This window comes from Epinephelus fuscoguttatus, linkage group LG10 (genome assembly GCF_011397635.1).
Source record: "Epinephelus fuscoguttatus linkage group LG10, E.fuscoguttatus.final_Chr_v1".
Taxonomy (NCBI): Eukaryota; Metazoa; Chordata; class Actinopteri; order Perciformes; family Serranidae; genus Epinephelus; species Epinephelus fuscoguttatus.
Window position 1 is genome coordinate 34,318,142 of NC_064761.1, and position 27,824 is coordinate 34,345,965.

Here is a 27,824-nt window from a genome sequence, read left to right on the forward strand (position 1 = left end):
GGCACGTTTTTTTCCGACTGTCCAACAACTGTTGTGAACTCGGAGGTGACGTCATTCCGACTTCCCACCTCCGACCTCCGAGTACAAAACGACCGCACCACAACAGCCTGACAACACTTCCCTGTCTCTCCTCTTGGTGGTGCTGCGACTCTTTACACCTGTGCCGACCAGGGTTGGCAGGTGCAGAAAAATAATGTAGACCTAATATTCCACCTGACTTACAGTGGAGGTAAATGATGCACTTTTTTTTTACTGCACTACATTTATAATTCAGCTTTTTTAGATTCCAGTTTTCCATCCAGCACCTGTCCAGATGTGTTGGTGGTGACTGCTTGTGATGAAATGTTCCTTTATGTGCTGAGAAAATTCTCCTACGTCTTCCTTAAACATCTACAACTGTAAAATGACACACATGAATGCAGCAGGAATATTCATCCACAAACATCAGCAGGGGACAGTTCACTGCAATATACTGACTCTCACTGCTGATTATAATTTAATACTTTCACTGGAGACAAGTTTGAAATGCAAGACTTTGACTTGTAGCGGAGTTTTTTTTTTGTTTTGTTTTTTTTTTGTTTTTTTTGCAGGGTAAGTGATGAAGGGGAAGCAAAAACGAAATTTGGGCGGAGACGTATGATCTCGCTAGCGGTTACGTCACGAGGCTATTAAAAAGCCCAACGCGGAAATAGTCCCTCAGAAAAACGCCGATGCACTGCCAAACAACACCAGTGAAACCTCAGTCCGCCAACATGAAGCTTAACTACATTAATTGTTTTTTTTCCCCTATGATCATCTACTATGGTAAGTTAATCACAAACTGTGTCTCTTCACATCGCTGAGCTGAAGCGCTCAAACCAAACTCCGTTATGAATTCATGCACTTTAAGATTCGGCTGTTGAATCAGACTGTATGGGTGCTACTGTCGGTCAAATGCAAATCTAGAAATGTATCCGCATGAGAAAAATCACGATCACGGCGGATGTGGACGTTTTCTCCACACACACGTAAACTATGTAACTTTATTAATAAAAATAAATAAAAATAGAATAATTTGGTCTGATTTGTATTCAGAAAACTTTTTTTAAGTAATATTACAGCAAATACATAAGAATAGCCTACATATACCGCATAAAAACTAATAGTAGCCTAGTTGTCACACTCAGTTAAAGTGCGCACTTGTGTCTTGCCTGCCGGTGGGGGTTTCCAGCTGCTGCTGTTAAAGAACTTATAGAGGCTAAACATGCTGTTAAACATTAATTACCACAACAAGATGCTTTGTGGTTTGTTTTACAGGATCCATTCATTGTTTTTATGAGCTTTGATACTCTAATTCAGTTACATGATGTACGTTTAAACAAGGTATTATTATTCTTGTGAATGGCTCTGTTGAATATTCCTAAAAGGCAGAAGAGCTGGTGTTTGGGGCTTTCCATCTGATCGAGGAGCTGTAGAGATAGTCACGTGACAGATAAGCGGTTGTATGTAATGTAAACTCGCTGCGCTCTGCGGACATTATAAACGTGTGGCATCCATTTTAACATGGGCCAAGTTTCTTTAACAGACACTTAAGAGTATTTTAGTTTTGAGCCTACAGGTTAAATCCAACTTCCTTGCATAAAACCTCCAATTAAAGCTCCAGTGTGTAGGATTTACGGGGGTGTATCAGCAGAAATGAAATTTAACATAATAAGTGTGTTTTCTTTAGTGTAAAATCATCTGAAAATAAGAATTGTTGTGTTTTGTTACCATAGAATGAGACCTTTATATCTACATAGGGAGCAGGTCTTCGTCTATGGAGGGCGCCATGTTTCTACAGTAGCCCAGAAAAGACACACCAAACGCTGGCTTTAGATCGGACATTCGTGTTTTCACTTTTTTGCGCTGCCCACCGTAGTTAGCCTGACTGCAATGACCAGTGTCGGAGTTACACTGGTTTGTAATGTGAAACTGGTTCAGCCACCTCTGTGGATAATTCAGCTCCTGGTAAAAACCTCTTGAACACCTGGATCAGAAAAAGGTGAGCACATAATATTGTGTTGTGGGTGAGCCCCGAGAGGCCAGAGTGTCAGAGATGCACTGATTTATAACGTAAATCTGCTTTATTCAGTGTTTTTACTGGTTTTAGTTTGTTGTTTTAGAGAGGAGGAGACCTGTGTTCAGCTCCTGAACAATGAACACTGAAGGAATTCTAACCAGGGGAAGTTTTTCAGCAGGTTGCAACCTGCAATTCATCGCTAGATGCCACCACCTTGCTTTCATCTACGGTTCTGTTTTCCTCTGCATCCCACCATCACCACGTTGCACTTGAACTTTTCTCGCCATGTGTGCCAAAAGCTGCCTGACAGCACCACCACTCCGTTGTAAATAACAAAGTATATGTTCCTGTGTTCGAGCGCTGACGGGCAAAAATAACTGCAAATAGAAACGTTTCTATGTTTCGTATTTAAGAGCAGACTGGGATCTAAATCTAACTGTGAAGTTTCACTTCCTGTGCTCCAGGCCTGACTGAGCAACACCATATAACAAGTGTCTTTTGATGGCTGTGAGTGAGAGTTCACACATTCAGTCTGGCACCAAATATTGATGTATTCAGTATGTCAGATTTACGCAGATCTAGTGGCGTCTAGCGGTGAGGATTGCAGATTGCTTCAGTGATTACGTCAGCGTTCATTGTTCAGGAGGTTTTTTACCGGGAGCGTTGCCAGTACTGCGAGTGTTTGGTGGAAACGGGGCTTTTGATCCGTCCCTTCTGTCTTACGGTTTCCTCATTTGAATGACGGTGTACCACCGTCTGCTGCTATGGAGAGTTATTTCCTCTCACGCAGGTCCAGAACGTACATGCCAGTCAGCCATTGACTGTAGTCTTTGAGGTGTGCTCAAGATAACTTTTTGGCAGAGACACACCAAACTGCTAGTGTTAGTTTGGTGTGTCTGGGCCTTGAGGTAATAAAAACATGATTCTTATTGTTGGGTGATTTCACACTGAAGAAAACAGACTTCTTATATTATTATTTCTGCCGAGAGTTCCCTCTAAATCCTACACTCTGGACCTGTAAATCATTTATTCATGTTGGGCGGTGTGTTAAACCAGCACTGTTCATTTTGAGATAAAGCTGACAGTCAGCTCTAACCTGATTTTATTTGAACAGTCATAAAGGTTAACAGTGTGTGACTGGATGATGTAATGTGGTGTGTGTGTGTGTGTGTGTGTGTGTGTGTGTGTGTGTGTGTGTGTGTGTTGTTAGGCTTCCTGGTTTTAGTTCTGTACACAAACTAGTGGTGACTAAGTGAAAAAAAGGCGGGAAACCCATCTCGCCTCTGCCGATTATAGATGTGGCGAGCAGCTGACCTCACTCATTCATGTTTGTGTTATGCTGCACAAACCAAAACCATCATCTGTTACACTGCAGTGTCCGTTCACAATGAGCTTACCATGATTTAATTTTAGACCGAGCTTGTTAAATCTTGCTGTGCCTATGAAATTTGGGCCAGACTGAGAAACCGGTTTCTGTGATGGCTACAGTAGGTTTTCATTTTCACGCCCTATGAGGTAATCTTTTCCACTACTCATAAACAGACACAACATTTAGATAACTATTAAAGTGAAAGGCAAACAGTCCATAAATCTGTCGTCTTTATCAGAGCCTACAGGTCTTTAATTACTTAAAGAGGGATTTCACTGCTGTATGGATGCTCTTTCATAAAACTGGGCCGTATCTGCAGGTCTGCGTCAGCACGACACGTAGTTAAATTTCTGGGGAGGGGCATATCAGGCTCTACAAAGTGTTACTGGAGAACTTGTGAGTGAATGAGGGGGCGGAGCTGTGCGGAGACTGTGACAGAGGAGAGATACACACTGGTATGCATCATGTAACACAACTTGACCCAATATCATTATGAACAGTGTTGTCTAAATGTATATCTTGCTTGAAAATATATCGATACATCGTACACAGTCGTTATATTGAGCCCTACTACATGAGCAGAGAACACGGATTAAAGGGCTGTGGCATTGCTTTGGCTCAAGGGCTAGAAAACGTACAACAACCAGAATGCAGTGTATCCATGTTTTGAAGTTTGTAACTTCTTTGAAGCAACATCCATATTTCAAGAATTGTCATTTAAATATGAGTCCGGACAGACATGGGTATATACTGTGACTGTGACTATAGTGGTTTGCTGAGGCATTCAGCCACAAGGCGGTGATTCTGGTTTGTCTCTGTGGTTCATTTCTGACATTTTACTCTCTTTGTTGTGTTTTTTATGTCTTGTGGTACAACGTATCTGCCTACTGGATTCATTTACTGTTGGTTTGAGTCTGAACATGGAATTTGTTAACAAATGGAAAACTGTCCTTTGACAGGCTGAGCTCCTAAATGTTTTAAAGGTCACTTCCTGCTCAGTGTGTTGAAAATAATCTGAGCCAAACACACTATTTCGCAACAGGTGAAAGCTGGGCACACCCTCACCAGGGAAATGTCAGCTCACTCATCTGTTCACCGCAAATTCCTGAAGTCAAGGGAAATTCACCAGTCCTAAAAATAACCTTACACAAAAGACAAAGCCTCATTGACTCGTGCGGTCCTCCGTGGTTACAAATTATTAAACGTGCCTCAGGCTGAAGTGTTTCTGTGGTAACAGCCGTTACTCCGTGTGTTTCACTGATGTGCATTTAGTAATGACAGAATTAGTTATGGCATGACTCATCGCTAATCTCGACACTAGTTTTGCAGATAGTATTTATCTGCTGTCATGGAGTTAAATCTCTATGAATCATTTGTATTTTCTAAGTTTACCACATGTTAAGTATGAAGGTGTAAAGTAGCTTGATCACCACGTGCTAATAAGTTCATTGTTGTGTCCAGGTGTGGACGTTTGTGCCAAATTTATCGGGGAAAAAATCCCTAAAGGTATTCTTAAGATACCTTGGAAATAAATGTAGTGGAGTAAAAATGTAAAATATTTACCTGAGTAAAGTACAGATTACAAGATTACAAGATTTCAGAAATGAACTAAAAATACTTTTAAACCAGCAGAGAAAAAAAGTCTGCAGATTTGAGATTTTAAGAGACAGAGTCAATTTATTAGTCAGAGGGGATTTTATGGAGTGTGTGAACTCTCATTATTACACAGGCGTATGACAGCGGAGCGGTAAATCTAGTTATATTAAATTATATTTATATTTTATCCCTATATTTTAACTTCTGCACAATTTATATCTCTGATTTTCATTTACCATAAAACTTCAATTAATAGCCTAGTCCCAATTAGGGGTGGGCGATATGGCCCTAAAAAAAAATCACAATATTTCAGGGTATTTTTTTGATAATGATATTCTTGATGATATGAGAAATTAGTTAAAAAAATCATTATTAATTTAAGAAAATAGAATTGCAACAAAATAAGTGATATAGTTTTACAATTTACAACTAAATAAAATCTACCACTAATTACACACTTAAACAGCTCCCAAATACAAAACATGTCCCCTGGGATCTATATATATATAAAAGAACAGGTGATTTCCTTCTTTTAGCAAAATCCTAAATGATTGAGTTGTTTTTTTGTTTCCACCTGGACCTTTATGCTCTGTCACTTCTCCTCTAATCATCACGCTGTAACCTGTGACAGGCTGTTATACATTCGAACTGATTTAGAGAAACAATTTGTATTTCCTGATTTTTGCTGAACAACAGTTTTGTGTGGAAGGAATTAAAGTCCTGTCCCAAATATAGGCCTGTTGATTTTAGTGATTTAAGCAAATAATAGCTCAGGCTACTAACTGAAGTTTTACGGCATTTACTTGCATGATTTTCTTTTCATACATATTTCATGAGCACTGTTGGAGGAAGCGTAAGATCAAACGTTTTCATTGCTAACGAGTGCTGCTTCTTGTTGCACGCACAGTGATAAAACCTGAAAGTTGTTTCAACAGCTCAGAGGCTCTGAGGTCTGATTGACACCACAGTCAGAGTTTATCTTCGCGGAGTCAAAGCTTATCTCAGTGCTGACTTATCTCGGCTTTACTTAGCTCTGTTTACTGTTAATTCATACTGTACGGGCAGGGATCTGTTTAATACTCTCTTTATATGATCATAAAAAAGCTCTTAATCACTTTTAAATCTGCTCACAGCCACACATGAAAGAGTTTAATGAACCTTATAAATACACTTTGACTGACCAGAAACTTAATCCCTCGTTATTACGTTATGGTTGCATGGTACAGTAATGCAGTACAATACATTATCTTATCAACAACAACATTTCACTGTGAAAGATAAGATAACTGGAGCATGTGTCCGTCTGAGTTTACAGACTGTTGTTTTATTGTCCATTACAGCTCTTGCAGATCTGATGGTCACTGTGGCTGCAGCAGAATCTCAACACGCCCTAACCTGCAACGTCACCCAACTCCATGATGGTTCATTCCGCTATCAGCTGTCCCGACCCTCCAGTTCAGCCCAGTGTGAGACATGCTGGGAGGACCACAATGTAAGTCCTACACACTTTGCCCCAAATAGGTTTATTTGCAAACCTGTTTTCTGACATCAGCGGGTCAGATCAGGTGATCACAGAGCCACGAATTCTTGTCAACACAGTAGTTGTTTTTGTTCTTCTCCTCGTGCTGCTACCTTGTCGTGGTGGAGAGGCTTGTGTGTCTCTGAGACCCTGAGAGCTGTGCCGGCGGGAGTTTCAGCTCCCTGCAGGTTCAACCAAGCCGGATTGGTCTCAGGGTAGAGACCTGACCAAAGACAGCACACACCAGACCCTCCAGGTCAGGACATCGGTCATGGCAATAACACTGTCTACATAAGCTTCATTCATTCATTCATTTACCGTAACAGCTTATCCTGGTAGAGTTACAGGGGGGCTGGAGCCTATCCCAGCTGACATTGGGCGAGAGGCAGGGTTCACCCTGGACAGGTCACCAGACTATCACAGGGCTGACACATAGAGACAGACAACCATTCACACTCACATTCACACCTACGGACAATTTAGAGTCACCAATTAACCTGCATGTCTTTGGACTGTGGGAGGAAGCTGGAGTACCTGGAGAAAACCCACGCTGACACGGGGAGAACATGCAAACTCCACACAGAAGGACTCCCCCTCACTCAGGATTCAAACCAGGAGCTCTCTTGATGGGTGTCCCGTTCATAATTTTTTTTCAGATTTGACACAACTGTCCACTTGGACTCAACAATGAACTGATTAGTATTTGCCGGTTGTATGTCAGTGCTCAAGGTCACTGTGACCTTGTCTGTCTCATTCATATGAATGCGATATCCCAAGAACACCTGAAGGGAATTTCCTCATATTTGGTACAAACGTCCACCTGGACTCAACAATAAGATGATCAGAATTTGGCTGAATATTCTCTGTATTAATTGAAATTCACTGATGGTATATTTCTGCACTTAGTGCATTCATGTATGCATGTGTCCAGTACCCTCCCATCCCCAAAAACTAGGGTTCCCCCGAAAGCCAAGGTGCAATTTGAGCCAATTCTAATGATCAACATCAGGTCTGATCTGGGCATTGCTTTTAGACCTAGAGTTGTCTCCTTTGGTCAGAATCAGGGACTAATTTAGTTATAAAGCTGTATAATTGCCTAGAGTTGGTTCGTGAAGAAGAGTACACTTGCAAGATAAATGTGACACTTTCTAATGTCACAATGGAGGGACAACTACGCAGGTTGATTTTAGCGCAGCTCATCGTGGACTATATTGCTGTCATTGTTCATTTTAGTCAAACCATACAGACTCTCTCTTTCTCGTTACCAAAGATCAAAACATTTGGGGAGCTTTTCAGTTTCCAACAGCACTAACGGTCACTTTCAAAATGACAAACGTCTCCAATAAAGTAAAACTCTGTTATCTGGTTAAAGGACTCTCTGCAAGCTGATGGCACAAACATTTCATACACCTGACGAATATAATGCAGATCTGCCGATGAGTATTCAACCTGTTTCTGTTTGTCACTGCGTGTAGAGAATTCAGTCTGTTGTGTAGTCTATACGCTTCACTAATAAACCAGAAAATTGTACAGTAACATTCATGATGTAGGCTACACGAGCATAATGCCCTGTCTTTAGGGCAACAAGTGCCGGTGCTGGCACTGTGAATCCAGTGAAACACTACTGCCCAGTTCAGACCAAAGATTCAGGATGAGATGAAACAGTTTTAGAACGTTGCAGAGAAAAGCTGCAGCGGTGTGAACTGGCCGGGCTGAGCGCGACTCGACTCAAGCCAGCTCAGGGTGTCACCTGCAATTCAGCTGGTCTAATCACTGGGGGCTGGTTTTAGAACGTAAAGCATGTCACCTATTTCAACAGCCAATCAGCTTGTAGTGAAGTCCGCTGGTCAAGTCAAAATGACCGAAGACGGTGTGTTCGCTTGCTGCAGCACATGCTCTGTCCCCGCCAAGCCCACTGCCTGCTGCTGCTCGCCGTATGTGCTTATGCCCCGCCCACACACACATTCTCATTGACTGATTAATTGCCGCTGGTTCTTTATATAATTGTGGCGTACTGATTATGAATACAGTCCATCTGATGCTGGTTTTGTTTCATCACTACCACGATGCAACTGTAGCCAGTATCTCACTATCACGATCCTTTTAAGAAGCTACAAATTATATTCAGCCACAAAATAAGTCTGAAAAGCTGCAAATCAGAACGGAAGTACAGACAATTGTTGCACAGAGATGACACACCGTCTCATCTAGTTGACTTGCTGTGAACTGGCAGGTTTTTAGAATGCTGCAGAGTGGCACGTTGCAACTAGTTGCCTGTTTCAAGTTGTCTCATTGCGAATCTTTGGTCTAAACTGGGCTAATCTTTGCAGGGGACAGCAGAGGTGGGGATGGCTGGGTGATGGCTATTGGTAGTTAACCACCAAACTGCGGTGGTAAGTTGGTTTTACCTGGCTGGAAAAAAAAAATCCATACAGTCACAGCCTTATGTGTCATAATTTTAGTATCGGTGAGAGCTTAGATCGGAATTGGGGCTAACGGAAATCCCCCTGTTTAGCAATATTCTACAGATAACGCACAATATCACAAGTTGAGAAGATCATCACTCCCTTAATGACACATTTATGAAACTGTGGCATTTAACCTGGTAACTGTAAAGGAAACGAGATTACAGGAGAGTGTCACACATTCATTTCTCATGTTAGGGTTCCAGCTCCTTACTTTCAGTTATTATTATCATGAATTCTTGCATTAAAAGTCTTCAAAGAGAAGAAAGTCTGCTTGCCATACGTTGAGACTCAGTAGATCTCCCTTCATCTTATTATTTTTTGTATTGCGTTGTGAATGGTCTAAAACATCTACAGCCATGCTAAAAGCTCTGCGAGGCTGTACAGCGGACGTTGCTTTAAGCTGAAGGCTGCTGTTTAGCAGGTGTAATTGTTTACCAGTATTCAAAGAATCAAGGTGACAGGTTGTATAAAAATTTAATTTAGACAAATAATGTCTGGGGCTGCACGGTGGTGTGGTGGTTAGCACTCTCGCCTCATAGCAAGAGGGTTGCCGGTTTGATCCCGGGCGTGGGAGCCCTTCTGTGCGGAGTTTGCATGTTCTCCCCGTGTCAGCGTGGGTTCACTCCAGGCACTCCGGCTTCCTCCCACAGTCCAAAGACATGCAGATTGGGGACTAGGTTAATTGGTGACTCTAAATTGTCCATAGGTGTGAATGTGAGTGTGAGTGTGAATGGTTGTTTGTCTCTATGTGTCAGTCTGGCGACCTGTCCAGGGTGTACCCTGCCTCTTGCCCGATGTCAGCTGGGATAGGCTCCAGCCCCCCTGCGACCCTCAAGAGGATGAAGCGGTTAGAAGATGAATGAATGAATTAAATAATGTCTGCATACTTCCAAACTGTCATTGCTCCGGCAGTGTTTGAGCACACACTTACTGATCATCATTTAAAAAGCTCAACATCTCACTATTTATGCTCTCAAAAACTTTGACACCACAAATAACTCATCTGAGACAACTAGTATTTGTACCCAGGTTCATTGTTAAACTCGTGTCCTCACAGAGTTGGTGGTTCAAACTAAACTTTCATCTCTGACAGAGAAATATGATCAGAGTTTAGACTGTTTACTTATAGCACAGCTACACTCAGATAATTGAGCCTCCTACCTGCCTGTCAAACACCACCAACCTGGAAACCTTCTCCAGTCCAGACTGAGCGGAGTCCTGCAGGGATCAGCTGTGAAGTCTGGCGGCCACTGGCTGCAAGCTGAGTTAGCTGCTAACAGCCATCACTGCAACTGACACACTCCACAAATCCATTCAGCAGCTCCACCATCCACAGTCAGACACACACGGCTGATTATTTACTGCTGAATTACAGCTTACAACTCGCACCAACGGCTGACACGTTTCTGCTGGCTACTGAAACGTCCTGGTGCAGACTATTACCAGCCTGTAGCTCATGCCATTCTCAGTTTTCAATGTCCGATAGTCCACCACTAACATTTTTGTCACGTCTCGTCGACAAAAATGAAACATAGACTCCATATTAGTTTTTATTATCAAAATCTATTTTTAGCTTGTCATCGTCTTGTTTTCTTCATGGAAAGAAGTCGTTGAAGGAAAATTTTCGGAATTGTTTTCGTTGACGAAATTAACACTGTTGTCTTCAATGTTCACCATCTTACTTCAGCATGATAACATTGGCTAATTAGCAGTGAACACAGAGTCCAGCTGAGGCTGATGTTAATGTGTTTAGCTCTGCAGGTATTTGGTCATAAACCACAGTATTGAACACAACGTTGACCTGATGATGGCACTAGATGAAAAGGCAGAGTCAACCAACGTCAGATTCACCAGCTGGGAATCATGAACGTCCCCATATTTATCAATCTGGACCAACCTGCAATTTTTTTTTTTGTTTACTGTGATTTCAATTAATTCCAGTGATTAGTGAATTCACTCACAGGGCTGAAGTGTTTAAGTGTAAATCAAGTTCAACTTTGACCTGAAAAGTCCAACAACTTAATGGAAAGATTACCAATAATACCATACTATATAGTATGCCAGAAAAAGACAATGACAGAGAGCTGCAGTTGTAATTTCATTGCTGGGAATATAATGTGTTAGAATCAACAATCTGAGCAGTTATAACTTTAAAGTTAAACTACATACATTGCAAAATAACAACAGCAGAGCTCTCTGGGTTGACCTCAATCTCTGGTGAGCTTGGCAGCAAGTGGCATTAGTTTCATTTCCAAGGTAACGGATATAAAAGCAAGGGCGTAACGTTATGAGACAGTAGTATCCTGACTGTGTGCATACAGCATGCAACAGTACTAAAAGTAAAAAGAAAAAGTGATTCAAATTGCTCTGACCAGTTGTTTGTCACAGTGTTTTGGGTGTTACATCCTGTTCCAGTGTGTTGGTAAGTTGCACTGATTGAGACATCTTCTCTGAAAGGCACCGGGAACTCCCCACAACTCCACTTGTTTTCTGCTTTTTTCAAACTGAACAATGAAATGTGATTATCATCTCTGGAAAAACCCCACCTGATCACTGATCACTGTTAACATATGACATGAGTTAAACATCACACTGAAACAACCTGTCTGTGTTTATTTTCCAGAAAACTGTCATTGCGCGGGACTTTGATTTTGATCAAAAACTGGTCCAGAATGTGACTGACCAGTTCATCATTCTGAAAGAATGCAAGGACTATCTTCACTACACGAAGGCCTGTAAGGTAAATAACAATGTCAGACACTAACACCAAAAACATAGCCTGGGATTTTTGGATGGGGGAATGTGGAAGTATAGTACTGCAGGGGATTTCCCACATTTCTGTCAAACCAGCCTGGTGAGAAAAGTTTTTAGGACTCAGGAATGTTTGTAGCGTCTTGCAACACATTCTCTGTGTTTATTAACCCTTTGAAACCTGGAGCGACATCACTTTTCTTGTACTGCTTTCAGATGCCTTTCGCAAGTAATCAAACCTTTAAGTCCTGAGCAAACTGGTGCAGTTTCTTTCAAAAACATGTGGAAAAAAGACAACTTGGTATGAAATGTTCCACAAATTGTAAAGAATTTATAGATTTAGAAAATGATTTTTAAAAAGCCAGGGAAGAACTTTATTTATAATTCTGATTATTGTGTATTTAAAAAAATGTTACAGAATTATTACAATTTTAAGCTCTTTTTAGGTCATTTCCTTGTTTGTTTCTAACTTTCCTTTCTTGTTGCTTTTTTAATCTTCTCTTTTTACCAATTTCTTGTTAATTTTTTGATGCTCACTGCCTACTTCCCGTGTTTTTGAAAGAACCCAAGCCAATTTGCTCACGTTTCAAATTGTTAAAGCAAGACAACTGAATTTATACAACCCAAACCTGAACTACTCCAAAACATGCACGTTTACAATTGAATGTAAAGTGAGCTAAAAGGATCTCAAGTAAAATAAAATCACAGATGTGAGTTTATCATCCCACATCAAACACATTACATCATAATCATCATTAAACACAGCTGAGGCTAGTGTGAATGTCTTTAGATCTGCAGGTATTTGGTCATAAACCAAAGCACTGGACACATTAAAATATTGACCTGATGAGGATCATCAAAGTTATTTCAGTTCATCCTGAGGGGAACATGAATTTCTGGACCATGCTTCATGCTCGACTGCAAACCAAGCAGTGCGTGCCGGAGGTCACTTTCCGATGAAGCCAACCAAAGCAAAGAGCAGAGAAACAAATAAAACAAAAGAAAACCTAGAATTACTGGCCCACGGTTGTACAGTATGCCTCCATGCACCCGTCAAGTCGCACCTACAGTTTACATCCATGTCTGTGAAAATGTGGATGCCTCACTCACAGAAGATTTGTACAATCAGTTAACAATCCTAACAGGGGTTTGGGGCTCAAAATTAAGCTGGGCACCAGACCCAGACGGTGCGTAGAGTAGTAAACTAAAGAATAGTGAAATTGACCTACAGACCGACAAATGTAACCAGTCAAAAATATTCTCAGTGGTTATGGGATTAACCATTGACGTCCCTAAATTTAACGTCATCATCTTGGATTTTTTGAGCCAGAAGTGACCATATTTGGACGAGAAGGTGGAGCTAACCCTAACGCCAGCTGCTAGCTTAGTTAGTGGTGCATCAACAGCTACTGTTACCTGTGATAATGCTAATGCTAATTTTACACTAGCAGAAAAACCATTAAAACAAATTGTACTTACTAGAAAAGCTGAACATCCGACTCACTTACAATGAACTTTCATGAACTGAAAACACACCGAAATGGTTATTATGCTCTCCTAAAAAACATAAATCAGTTACAGTTGATCTGTAACTCTTACTGTCAGGCTGGTGTATGTGCAAGGTAGCAGGGGTAGGACCAGAGTGCAGACGATGCAGGCCAACAGCAGCAGTTCAGGGGTTTATTGCAGAGGTGAAAATGCCAAAGTTTACAGGCAGGCAGGTACAGAGCCTCTAAATGAAAAACAAAAGCACACAGCAAATATGCAAAATAGAAACAAAGTCTGATGGCACCTCGTGGATGGTTTGGTATAGTGAGAGGAAGGCCTGGGGGGAAGTGAGCAGGGTCTCAAGAAGACAGGAACCAACAGCCAGGCCAAGTAAAACAACCAACCACTGAGACGGTCCTCATGAGATTTGCAGTAAGATCATCTGTCAGCGTGGTGACAAAAAGCGCATTATTTGTACTTCCTCCCACTCAGACCCAAAACATGCCCAGACATGTTCACTCTGAGAACGCTGACTGCACTTCCTGTATGCGCACAGAACAAATCCTGAACAACCTTTTCAAAGTCATAATTTGTGATCTATTCTAATAAATAATAAACTACTGACTATTAAACTAAAATAGTTTTCACCTGCAGATCTTTGCAAACTTCTGAAATTATGTTTGTACACATCTTTGAAGATCAGTGGAATAGTGTACTAGATTAAATCGATTTTTAGCCCTAACTTATGCATTTTTGTCTCTTCTTGTCTTCAGGTCTGGGAGGAAGCACATTGCAGAGGTGAGTGTTGCATGAAGTTGCGAAAAACCACATTATTAATGTGTTGCTTTATTCTGCCCACACAGATGTTTGAACCATGTACTACTCATTATGTGGGAGGTTAGAAGAAAGTGGCAGTTGTAGGTGTTGAATCTGCTGCCACTAAGCCTGATGTGTTATCAATCCGTGCTGTTGGCTTTTTTTTTTTTTGGGCCTATACAAACAGTTGTGAATGAATTTTTAACTGACTGTATCAGCATGCTGTGCGCACCCATTTCCTGATAAAGAGGCAAACTCTACCTAAAAAATGTACTTTAATTTAAAAAACCTTCATGAGGAACCAGTTTGTCACTGTTCTCACGTGGGAGTTATATGTGTGACACATCAAAAGCCCTGATTGGCAGCCAGTGTGAGGAGCAAGCCATGAGTGGGACAATGAATGGCTTTATTGTACAGAGGAAATTACAACAAAGCACCAGCAAAGACGACCTATCACCGAAAGAAAAGAGAAAAAAAGAGTCAGTAGACAGAATCATGAAAACTACCCATCTTATTTTTCTTATGTCGTGATAAGAGTGATAACACATGTTATAGAAGCTGTTGTGCACAGATATAAATACAGGTGTGCCTTCAGGTTGTGGCTTGGCCTTTAGTGAGCCTTGGACACAAACATTTTAAAAACTACTGGTCTAGTTGATTAAAAAGTCTTTGATGCTTTTAGGCTGTAGGAAATTAGTGTGAAAACAAAACGCTGTACAATGGGCCGACAACTGCAGAGGACCCAAATAAGAATGTACTCACTCAAAACTGATGGTGGTACACCGAGAGAGGAGGAACTTCGCCTCTGTGTGGGGGAAAAAACATCGAGCACTTTTCTGCCCTGAGTTGAAGTTTTTTAGTTGTGTTTAAATGCAGGGCAGCTAGAGCAAAAAAAAAATGCAGCACACAAAATGCCTCTCTCAACACAATGCCACTCCTGAAATGCACTCTCTCTGATTAGGGCTTTCGATGGTAGCGAGTTGCTTTTCAGATTAAGATTTTACACGGAAACATGATCATATAATACCTTGTTTAAGAATAAAGATGTGGTTTCCAATCTTTGTGGCTTGTGATCTCTTATAGACACTTTTAGGGCCGACATCACAGTGATGTCAGTTTGTTAGCTGGAGGCAAACCACGACTCTCCACCACAGGGCTGTAGGCTTAATAGGAGTCTTAAAATGTGGTCTTGTTGTGTTATTGGGAGCCAGAATAGAAGGAGTCATGGCTCAAAACCAGCTGCCACTGCCAACAAAAACAAAGACAACTATGGTTAAATGCGATAAGACCAAAGGAGGTGATCATCAAAAATGCTCCCATGTGCAGCGCACACTTCATATCAGGTTAGGGAAAACGTATTTCCTGTTGTAGGGATGAATAACATTATGTGTATTAAAGGTTATCATGTCCACCTCATCAGAAACTGGGGAGGTATTAAGAGGAATGTTGGATTTCTCTGGAACAGAAACTTTTTTAGCACATTAGTTAACGTTAGCTTCGATAGCAAAACAAACTGGAGGAAACCGTTCAAGTGTCGTCCTCCTTTGTAAGATTGGCACAGTAATCAACCACAAAGCTTCCTGTGACATCATCCATCCACTGAGTGAGAGCAAACGGGTTGGCCAGTCTGGTCCTGTTGGTCAGTGTTTACTTATTCATGTAACACTCGCAGTCCCGGAGCGTGAGTGATCTGACATGGTGCGTTTGTAAAATCAGTCTGACGCTCTACACTTAAATGAGAGCCCTGTTGGTCGAAGGAATGGAGCGTTATATTTCTACATGAATTAACGAACGGTGAAGTTAATCACACATTCACTCCACTTGGCCCTCTGCTACTCCGTGACAGGTCCAGTTTGTGTTAGTCTGCTCTGACACTCAGAATGAATATTTCTGAACCAACCACTCACATCATCTTCCTCCATTGTCTGAAACAAGCCAACATAACTCGACAGCTAGCGCTAGTTAATGTCTGCGGAGAATTGTTTTTGCCTCCAGCTAAGCCCCGCCCACCAAAAAAAGTCACACGGTTTAACAGTAAAAGGGTCTTTTATAAAGATGTGTGTAATTTGGGTCATTAGTCACGCTTCCATCCACCAGCTTTGATGTGAATGTTTATGAAAACAAGAATTTAAAAAAAAAAAAGTCAACAAAGAATATCCATGTTCTCATCAGACATTTTAGTTGTTGTAATATATAAACTGTGTTTTTTTTTTTCTGTTTTTCCAGTGAACTGTACCCGTCTGTTGAGTCTGAAGGATCCTCCCCTAAACACTGGTGAGTCCCCCCATTTACCTCAACACTGCAGACTGCACACTGCAGTTTGTGGTTTTAGAGCATCACTTTAATTGGATTAAAACCACTTAATTAGCCTCAGGCTGTAGTTTAATAGAACTACAGCTCAACCACAGCACGCCCTGATTACATGCAGCAAGGGGCCACAAGCCGGAGTCAAACCTGGGCCGCTGCAGCAACAGCCTTGTACATGGGGCGCCTGCTCTATCCACTAAGCCACCGGCACCCCAACTATGGTACATTTTGCTCAAATCTGGCAACACCAAACATCATACAGCTTCAATAAGGAGCCGAAAAACAGCAGATACAGGCTAAGGCATGATGCTTTGCACAATAAATCAAATGAACCGTGTACCCACATTCGAATAAATGAAGTTTCTGATATCTTGTTAGAGTTGTTCAGTTTGTGAGTCACACCTTTAGCACAGTGCAGTGAGTGGAATATGTCTGAAGAATAATAATTACAAGTTTATAGCACCTTCAAAACAGCGCTGCACAAATAATACAAAATAATACACTAAAATCCACCCAAAGAAGAAAAATAGAAAACAACAACAAACTATATCAAACAAAATAACAGAATAGCGAGTTTAAAGAAATTAGTTTTTAGTAATGATTTAAAAGATGTTAGTGAGGTTGCAGGACGAATATCAACAGGAAGACTGTTTCAAAGTTTTGGGGCACTGACAAACAAAAGCACAGTCTCCTGTAGTTGTAAGTCTGGATCGAGGGACTGTTAGTTGATTTTTGTCGAACGATCTGAGATTGCATGCAGGTGAAAAGGGGCAATAAAGTTCACAGATGTATACTGGTGCTAGTCCAAGTTAACAGAAAGCAGGGTGGTTTAAATGGGCGTTATGTGATCTCTTTTGTTTGATCCAGTTAACAATCTTGCTGCAGTGTTTTGTACAATCTGAAGGCAGGAGCATGCTCTATTGCTTATGCAGGTAAAGAGTGAATTACAGCAGTCAGTTCTGAAGGAAATAAAATCATGAATAACGAGATGATCTGATTTTCGAAACCACTGAAAGTTGATAAAAAAACAGGGCTGAACTACATTATCAACATAGTTGTTGAAACTGTTGTTGAAACTGGAATCAAAGATGACTCCTAGGTTTCTAGCAATGGACTAAATGGAAGGCGCTAAATTAGGAAATGTATCAATGAATACTAAAGCATCTAATGGCCCAAATAATATTATTTTATATATCTCTTCACTGAGTTGAAGGAAGTCATAAGACATATCTTAGACTATGTTTTTGGAAGAAGTCAGTCTGTTGGGGGATCCTGGTTTTATAGACAGAGTTGAGTGTCTTTGGAATAAAATGAAATGTTATAATTGACAAATAATCTGCCCGGAGGAAGCATGTGAATAGAGAACAGAAGAGGACCTAGGATAGAGCCTTGAGGTTCTCCGTAGTGCATAATGACAGTGGATGATTAGAAGTTACCAAGAGTGACCTTAAACTGTTTGTCTCAGAGATAGGAGATGAACTGTTTGAAGGTGGTGTGTGTGTGTGTGTGTGTGTGTGTGTGTGTGTGTGTAACTCCTACGGCTCCTAAGAATACTGATAGAGAATAAGAAAAAGAAAATAGGTCACATCTCGTTTCTTGTAATTATCAGCGAGGAGGCAGTTTACATTACAGTGCACGATAAAACCCCCCTGTGGTTTATGTGGTTATATTTATCAGCTGCGGTTGCAAAACTGGGTTTTGATTTTCTGAGAAATGGAGAATGTGTCTATCTGGCTTTGTCATATCACAGGAAAATCACCCTCAATGCCCAGATGTAAGATTTGTCCCTCACTGAAGAACTTTGCCAGCAGTGTTATTTAACAGAGTTTAGGACGAGTAAGTTTGATCAAATATTAACACTACTGGATATGAAGATTAAAAAAAAAACAGGTAAATAAAGTGAGAATTATTTAACTCCAGCTGCTGAAGAATCCTGTAGATTATTATTTTTTTTTCTTGCTTTAGTCTCTTAAAAAAGATCATGACCAGCCAATTATATCAAAGTGGATCACGACATAAAGAGGTGGGCTGCCCTTCTACTGGACTTCACTTCACAGATAGATAGCATACAAATGAATACACATCCAAGACTCTTACATTTATTTCAGTCACTACCAGTAGATATCCCTGAGAAACAATTTTGAGCCTGGGACAAAGTTATTTCAAGGATTGTATGGAATGGTCATAATACAGATTGGGAAATATAGAGGGAGGTGTGGCATTGCCGAACCTTAAAGATTACTTTTATGCAGCACAAATTAGACCAGTAATTTATTTGTGTGTTAAGGACTATGAAGCAAAGTGGAGAAACTTAGAACAATATGTTCAAGGAATGGAAATTCAAAGCTTGGTAGTAGACAGAGATGCAGTAAAGGACGTATTACAGCAGATAGATGCTGTCACTCTATTTACATTAGAATTGTGGTTCAGCCTAGTATGGGAATATAGATTAGAGAGAGAACTTGTGCTACTTCAATGGATAGCCCATGACAGACATTTTATTGTGGGTACACTTGACCAAAGGTTCAAATAGTGGATTCCAAATGGCACAACAGCACTATGCACAATAGTAAAGGATGGGAATGTTATGAGTTTTAAAGAGCTGAAACAAAATAATGCATTAAACCACCAGGACCACTTTAAATATGTGCAATTACAGGACTTTTCTGACAGAAAATAAAGCATACTGTAAATTTGGATGAAAATTGAACAATAGGACCATAACTGGAGTTTACAAATCAAAGAAACACAAAATAATATCTACACTATATCAGTGTCTACTAGAGAGAAGAGGAACTAGGTATGAATATTACAGAAGATGAATGGTTGCATATTTGGAGAACACAACAGTCTACAACATCCTCTCGTACTTGGAGAGAGCACTGTTGGAGGAATATAATGAGATTCTTTATTACAACACAGATAAAGAGCAAATATCTGTCTATAGCACAGCCATGCTGGAGAAGATGCGGGGCAATAAATGTGGATCATGCTCATGTATTTTGGCTTCCTGAAATTGTGCAGTTTTAGGTAAATGTTCATACGGTTACGATTAAAATTTTGAGTTCTGATAAACCTGGATCATGCATGGTATGACAGTGTTTACATGTCAGTGACAAGATGAGAGATAAACTGACTATGTCAGTATGTCACTATGAATAGCTTTTGAGGGACGGGGCAATTTGGACCTTTTTATCTATTTGTACACTTATTTCTGTTTGTTTGTATTCTGTTTTGTATTCCCTTTTTTCTCCACCTTTTCATAACAGTTTGTAAAAACAATAGAAATAACACATACTTTAGCTTTTCACTCAGTCAGTTAAATTAATTTAATCCCAACTGAAAGTTTAACAAAGTGTGGAACAAACACAAGTTGTGAATCAAATTAATTTGACAGAACCTAAAGTGAAACTTTAAGGGAAACATTTATTCAATTACTTTAAATCAATAACACAAAATTAAATCAACAGATAAATTATGATGTACTATTATGAGACTTTACTGATCGCAGAAGAGAAATTCACAAGCAACCCAGCAGTACATGAAGTAATTAAAATTAGCTCCACCTTTACCAGCCACAACATTAAAGTGATGAACACAGTGGAAGTCAGTAAAGAAAAATGGATCCTGGCTGACTGCTTCTTTTTTTTATTCTTTAAACACTAGTGTAGGAACAAAAAAAAGGCCGCTAAGGTTGCTTGCTGACACGTCACTCCAGGGAAAAGTAAAAAGAAAAGGACGTTGAATTTGTCTTGAAAGTGATCCAGGTTTATTGTAACAAAAGGATCAAAAAAGCAGCAATCAATTATTATAATGCAAAAATAAAATAACAAACAATAAGTACTTGTGTGGCTAAAACAAATGGGAAACGGTGACGGTCAACAAAAATAGGAACGCTTTCCTTTGTCTGACTCCCGCCACCACACAACCCACTAAGAAACCAAAAATCCACACCCATAAGCCCCAACATGATGACGTAACATAAGCCTAGTTTCTATAATTTAAACTTATCCATAACTTAAACTTAAAGTCCATTATAAGTAAGCAAAAGCAAATATATATTATTTTGGCTGCTACAACTAGTCATCCTATACGGAGCTACGCCCACAATGACTGTCGTTGAAAGAAGGAAAGGTCACGATGTCAGTGAAAGCATTGGAGGAGCCAGACTTCGATGTCAGTTCCACTGGAGGCAGTGGGGCGGGCACTGCAAGTCACACTTCAACTCATCATATCTTTGTTTCAACTTTGACTGAAAAATCCTTCCACCAGATTAAAAACACACATTACGTGATGCTGATGAATGATCTCAGCCTCTTCTGGACAGACGTGTTTTTGGTGGAAGGATTTTATTTTTATTTTTTTTTAAATAGTGTTATTCGCAGTGCCTGCCCAACTGACTCCAATAACACCAGGACACCAGTTTGGTCTGTGTCCTGGAACGCTTTCACTGTTATTATCACCATTCCTTCTTTCATATTCTCCTTGGCTACATCCAGGATGCAGCGATGGAGCTCTTGCAAAACAGTGGGGGGGGTGAATTGTTTTGGTAGAACATTTGCACATGGGAAAGCGAGAGCTGTCATTACATGGTCCCACAAAAGAAAACGCCACACAAACATTAACAGTTGTATGTCACAGTGTGATTCAACTTTTAGTGATAAAAAAGACAAACATAGTTTGATCATCGAAACCCTACAGGTGAGGTCTGACTATACTTTATGTCTGGAGGAGCTCACTTGACCCATTAAAACCACAGATCATTTGCTCTATGTGGCTCTAGCAGAAAGTTATTACGACGATATCACAGAGGCTCGTGTAAAGTGGAACAGATCGGTACATTAGTGAAGTCAGCAACACTGACGCATTCTGGTGCCAAAGTAAAAAGATGAACAGCTCCGACCGACCATGTCAGAAAACAGATCAACATCAGCCATTGGATTTTCTGAGGTGCATTCCTAAGTTGTTTTATTCGTCATAGATCAGTTCACCGAAAGAACAAAGCAGGCATGCCTTATTGCATGGTCCAAATCTTTGTCAGAACTTTCAATTCTCACCACAGAGGTTGTTAGCTCGGAGGTTGTTGTTGTTGTAGGTGTTTCCTGTAGCAAAGTGGATTTGAAATGGGTAGTATGCAGACAGCAGAAGGACGAGAGAAGGTTGACCAAAATCAGTGCCCAATCGCAGGTTCATAGCCACAGTCTACATCCAGTGAGTCAACTATTTAAACGCTGCAGAAAGAGTAAACAGCTGAGTCCAGCTGAGGCTGATGTGAATAGACAGACATATTCATCCACAGACCCACATTGCTAATATACCTAACAGCTCATTGACACTGCTTTTGAAATAATAACATGATCTGACCTGTTTCCTCTTGTCTTTGTCTCCTGTCAGTCAACTCTACACTGTCCTGCATCACCGAGAGTTGGTGTCCTGAAAAGCTGACTTTTGGTCTCGGTATCGCTGGTATCGTCCTTCTTCTATCTGGTATCTCCATGGTTCTGTACTGCTGGAATCGCTGCAAATGCAGAGGAAGAGAATTCACAGCCATGAGAGCATCATACACTCCTGCAACCCTGCAGATTCAGAGGGAGAGAGATAACGTGGTGGTGATAAAGATTCCACAAGACTACACTGGCTAACGGATAAAAACCAACGACCTCGGGTATAAATGTGGCCACTGTTTTTTATAAGGCCCATATATGTACGATTATTATTAATGAAAATAAAATAATATTTTTTAGTAGTCATTGAGTGCCTTAATGACTAGTTATATATGGCTAAATATTTATATATATATATACAGTATATATATTTTACAATTTTATATATTTTATAAATGATAAAGCCACAGAGAGAGGAAGTGGAAATAAATATATGTATATATATGCATATTATACTGCAACTGATATATCAATTTAATGTTTATTAAGATAAAATTACGGTTTTATGAGTTCAAACTTGTTAAAGGCCAATGAAAAAGAAAAAAAAACTGTTTTTATTTTTTTTTTAATCAGAATTTTGGGTTTGGGTTTGTTTTTTATTTATATTTTAAATGAGCTGCAGTTTTCAGCCTGGTCTGTGGAAGGACCAGGACAGACCTTTCAGAGGGTCTCAGGCTCATTTTAAGGTTTAGAGTTCAGCATACAGAAGCCAGTCCAGAGAGTCGTTTTTAGCTATTTAAGGGAAAAATCAGACCAGGGAAGCTTGGAAGATTTTCATCTTAATGCTAAGCTAAGCTAAATGGGCGTATCCATTGGTGTAGTGGTAGTTGATGAGGTGGATGTACTAGCAGGCATATGGGTAGGTTACCGAAGAGGAAGTAGGTATACTCTCCTATTCCAATGGCTTTTTGGCTGATAGGTGGGTATACTATAAACAGCCATATTACCTGCATATACCCTCCACTACACCACTGAGTGAATCTCCCAAAATGTCAAACTATTGCTTTAAAGGTTTGGCGAAAACAGGACCAACTTGCTTTTGAAAATGATACCAAGATTATGAGTCCATCCACTAGTCTAGACCTATCCACTGAAACAACTGATTTTGGCTTGGGACTGTGTTGTGATAAATGCTGGTGTGATTGGGTGCTAAGAAGTCCTTTGTAAACCCTAAAAACCAGTTATTATAGTCGTACGTTAACTTGCTTCAGATGTTTTGTTGTGTCATGAGAAAGACAGAGCTGTGTGTCATTGTCATAAAAAAGTAGAAAGTGATGCAATGTTAATTACAGGGGAGGATGAGGGGCAGCAGGTATAATAGTGTAGTAAAATAAAATGGGATAAAATAGATTAGCTCTACTGGATTAAGCATTGAAGTATGATCTAAACGGAAATCTTTATTTCAGCCTGTTTCCGGTTATTACCTTGCTTCATCACTGTTGTTTAACACAATCTTGCAGTATCCGCTCACAGATTTATTTTTGTCTTTGTGGTCTCCAGCAGTGAGGCGTGACTGAAGTTCATTGAGAAACACTTCATGAGCTTTCACTAACTTCCCCTCAGCACTTCTTTTGGGGAATTACCCTCTCAAATACACCTTATGTAAAACTGACCATAATAACCGAGAATGCATTGTGATGTGTGAGTCAACACAGTTTTAAATGTTTAAGTGCTTGTTAATGAAAGTAACACTTTGCTGAGTAGTTTTAGTCATTTATATCTTAATGACTAGGCTGCTCAGAGGTTACTCAGTGTGTTACATTTTCAGCCCTATAGTTATTGAAATACCAGCCTTTGTGCCCAGTGTTTAACCTGGAATAACATGGCTGCAGTTCTGGAACTACCAGATTTCTCCCAAACTTTCCAGCAAAAACAGGAAAAAACACAGGCTGTGATGATGCAGAACATTTTCCAGACGAATCTTGCAGCCATATTTGAAGTTTGCAGAGTCTTTCTGAATGTAGAGGAGCTGGTCTGGTTTGAGCTTCACCAGATAACTTTGTGACTGTACTAGCTGATTTATATAATGATAAGTCAGCTGATGTCCAAATTCTGTGCCCTGACACACCAAGCCGACCTCAAAGAACTGACGACTTATCCGGGAACTGCGCATTGGTCCGACAGCCCATTGGTTCGACATCCTATTGTTCCGACCATATTAAACTCATTGTTCCGAAGTCCATTCCGAAATCATCATGATGCCCTGTGGTTAAGGTCTGGTTAGGTTTAGGCACAAAAACCACTTGGTTAGGGTCAGGAAAAGATCATGGTGTGGGTTAAAATGAAAAAGAAAGTGACAAACACATAAGCCGTGAGCCTGCTCCGCCTCAAGCCTTTCCCAGCTGACCCAGAGGTGGTCGCGGCGCACCATACGCCTGCTGCGAGCCATTCAGCACCACGGACAGTCGGACTAATGGGATGTCGAACCAATGACATGGACCCGACTTATCCAAGGCTTTGCATCTTTGCAGTCGCCATACGTTTAAACCACGTTTTTTTGACTTCTGTCCACAGTGACACACCTGAATAAGGGTGTCAGTTTCGGTTAGTTAACACTAACACGTGGAAACATAGTGCCCACTGCCCACTCTCTGCCCAAAAAACGTTTTCCCATTGACTTACGTACATGTCAAAAGAGACGCCTGTTAGTCAGTGGATAAATATTTTTAAGCATCACCCCCACAAAGTTAATCGTTTCACAGGATTTGTCCCATTTGGTACGATAGCGTTTGGAAAGTCTGCATGATTGAATCATTTTATCACCATCCAAGTTAGTAGAGCGCTACACTGTAAGTAGCAGCTAAAGCTCTATTTGGGGTGAAAGTCTAGACAGAGGAAAATGATGTGTTTACAAATCGATGTACGATGTGTGTCGATGTACTCTGACTCAAAATGGCAGTCTCTCTCTTGCCTCTCATGAGCCCAAAGCTTCAGGAAAATGCTTTAGCATCGGGAACACAATTCAATATTAATTTGACGGTTATTTCTCAATTTTAAACCCCTACACCAGCACAACAGTGTATCAGCGCTTGTTTTAAAACTCAAGTCCCAGTAGACTGTGAAGTTCTATCATAAAGAATCAGGAATCAACTGGCTGTGGAAATCGGATAATCCTCAATTTTAGGCATAAAAAATATCTCTGTGCTTCCATTTGATGAATGAGAATCAAAATTCTTTGGAGAAAATTTCACTGTTTTCAACACCCCACATCTCACCATAGTTAAATATCACAACTTAACATTTTGAGCGTATCATTTTACTAATTCTGAATCACGACGTCCACTAAGTGGGGCAAAAAGCTCATGAAAAGTTACGTTTAAACCCAGAGTCAGATCAGATGAAATACTATCGAACCCAGATCCTAAACACAACCGCGGTGGTCAGCCATAAACGCCCAAGGGTGACCCGATAAAATCCCCAGTAACCATCAGTTGGCTTGGTGTATCAGGGCTTTCAGCTCCAACGTCTGCAACAAATAAAACAGGCTTCATATCCTAAATCCCAAATGTCACCGGCCTCAGATAATCCTGAAGGTCAAAGAGTTCACAGCACCTTAATGGTGGGTGATCCATGGTTGACAAATACGGGAATGGAAACAAGACGAAGAGAACTGCCGCACCACAAGATGTGGTTGAGACTGTTAGAGCTCTCAATGATCGATAATGTTATTGATCCTCGACTGTGGAAGTTGGGAGATTATTTATTATGATTAATAATAAAGAAAGAGTCATATATTACCTGATAGTGTTCCTGTATCGTACAGAGAACTACAGTGTGTCATATTGAGGCTCAAATGAGTGTACAAGCATGAAGTTTGTACACAGGTCAGTTTGTTGTATGTTTGAGCTCGGAGATGCTGGTCTCTCTGCGAGACCCAAAGCTGTTCAATCTGATTTTATTTTTTTTTATTTCGTCTTTTATATCATTTTATATCATTACTTTGTTTATACTCCAATATCCTGCCCTCCAATCTTTCATCTTTTTTTTTTATCTGAGTTATATCCTCCTGAGATCCTGTGTCCTCATTCTCATTACATTCTGGGTTTACTTGTCTTTATACTTAATTCTGCTTAAATTAGACCTGTTGTCCTCATTCATGGACACTTTTTTGTGCCATCTAGTGGCAGTAAGAGCACAATACAATAATCTATGTAACAACAAGATGGCAGCCATCTCTGCCAAGTCAGTCTGCAGACGATCCTGACGCAAAAGTGGACGAGATCCAAAACCTGATCATGTTTTATGGTTGAATCTTGTTTGTTTATGATTAATAATGTTTGTAGTTTGATATGGCAACAAATTGACCAATTTTAGTGACAGTAACAAGATAAGATGCCGCTAATTAGGAAGCACATTGACATTGTCTCGTTGGAGGACATTGGGACTTTATTACTGTTGACAATATTTAGTTTTTTATACTTATCGGGCACTGATTCCAAATAGCTATGAGAAATTAAAATGCATACCAAACAAAAGTTCGGGTCTCAGGAGGATATTGGAGGTATCTTTGAAAGGAAACAGAAAACTAAATGTTTCGTGTCAAAAATGTTTGGAATCATGTCGATTCAAGAGTTTCTGCAGCCCAGTCGCCAGAGGAAAATGTTGCCACTGTACGTTTTTGCAAAACATAAATACATTACATGTGCATTTTTGATATGAGTCATATCAATATTTCCAGTGAGTGGCAAGACTCCTTGGTGAGTCACCTGCTAAGCTGCAGACCATTGTCCAGCAGGGACTGTGCCACCAAAACACAATCTTTTCCAAATCAAAACCACGTGGATTTGTGCCGAAATCTAAGCACATCTTCACCACAGCGCTGCTGAAAAAGTTTCATCTGCTACAACTTGATGTACAAATGTAACATATCTGTGGTTTGCAGAAATATACAATGTCAATTTTTTTTCTGCCTATTGGGTCGATTCCTGCATCTTAAAGCTGCATTAATTGTTTTTTTGGCCGCATGTGGGCAGCAAGTCCACCTTAAAAAAACAAAACAATATTATTAACTAAACCCTTCTTTACTGTAAAGTGGCAGACAGTTGTGAACAATGCACAATATCATTTTCAGTAGTCAGTAGTTTATTCATATTTTTTCAGTTTTATATGACCAACAGTCCAAAATCTAATAAAACAGTCCAAAAGTTAATTAATTAATTGGTCTGTTCACAATATAAAATATTGATTAATGCAGCTTTAAGGCAGCGAACCGCTGATCAGTTTATTATGAAGTTTGCTGTTTTTATTTTTAAGAATTAAAGAAAATCAGAACTATGACCTTATCTTTAATCATATAAATCATCAATGATTCGAATTATAATACTTAAGTGTCATTTAACCACAATGTAAGTCCCCAATGCTGTGTATATAGGACCTGATTACAAAGTTTAAATGAAGTTAATCTATTGTTAATTGATCGATGATTGTTATTGTATGATTATAAAAATGGAGATTTTTTGTTGGCTATGAAATGATGTCGCTTGCATTCTGTCTGTATGGCTTTATTTGTGTTTTCCGCTAAATAAAATGATTTAAAATGGTCGTCTCAGTTATTTATTATGTATTTCTTTGACAGCGAACAAACGGTCTCAAAATCAACGTGTACTGATTTACAGATGTAAAAAATTCTACACATTCCACCTTTAAAAGTTTATCCTCATGTTATTTTAAGCATACAGACTTTGTTTCAAACACATGACTCAAAATATCCTTAAAGTATATCCAGACTAGTCCATACCCATTGAGTACAGCATACCATAATATCATACCAAAAATTAGAAAACAAAACAAGACATTGAGCCACAGCGATCAGTTGCATTTTAGCCATTTTTAAGCATTTTTCTGTTGTTATAACATACACCACTTGCCAATTAGAGTTAAATTTCTCCAGTCACCTTGAGGCCTCCTGTTCTACATATCCAAGTTTAGTAAAAAATCGATATGGCGGTTAGGCCTAGATAAGAAATTAGCTCTCTAGCGCCCCCATTTTGTTTGATGGGGTCAATAATGGAGGGGTCCCCTCAGATTA

The 27,824-nt window shown here is 40.0% G+C and overlaps 1 protein-coding gene across 1 annotated transcript; it reads left to right on the top strand.

Annotated features, from left to right (window-relative positions):
• The first annotated feature begins 710 nt into the window (after positions 1-710).
• LOC125895668 (uncharacterized) lies at positions 711-27,337 on the top strand. Its single transcript, XM_049587703.1, has 6 exons — positions 711-804; positions 6,344-6,495; positions 11,614-11,730; positions 14,003-14,027; positions 16,272-16,319; positions 21,747-27,337. Exons 1-6 carry the CDS (start codon positions 711-713, stop codon positions 21,992-21,994), a joined length of 684 nt encoding a protein of 227 aa, XP_049443660.1. The 3' UTR covers positions 21,995-27,337.
• Positions 27,338-27,824: the final 487 nt, after the last annotated feature.

Coding starts and splice junctions, on each gene's coding strand:
- LOC125895668 (XM_049587703.1), top strand. CDS start 711: ATGCACTGCCAAACAACACCAGTGAAACCTCAGTCCGCCAACATGAAG. Junction 805..6,343: donor CCCTATGATCATCTACTATG/GTAAGTTAATCA, acceptor TGTCCATTACAG/CTCTTGCAGATCTGATGGTC. Junction 14,028..16,271: donor GGAGGAAGCACATTGCAGAG/GTGAGTGTTGCA, acceptor CTGTTTTTCCAG/TGAACTGTACCCGTCTGTTG.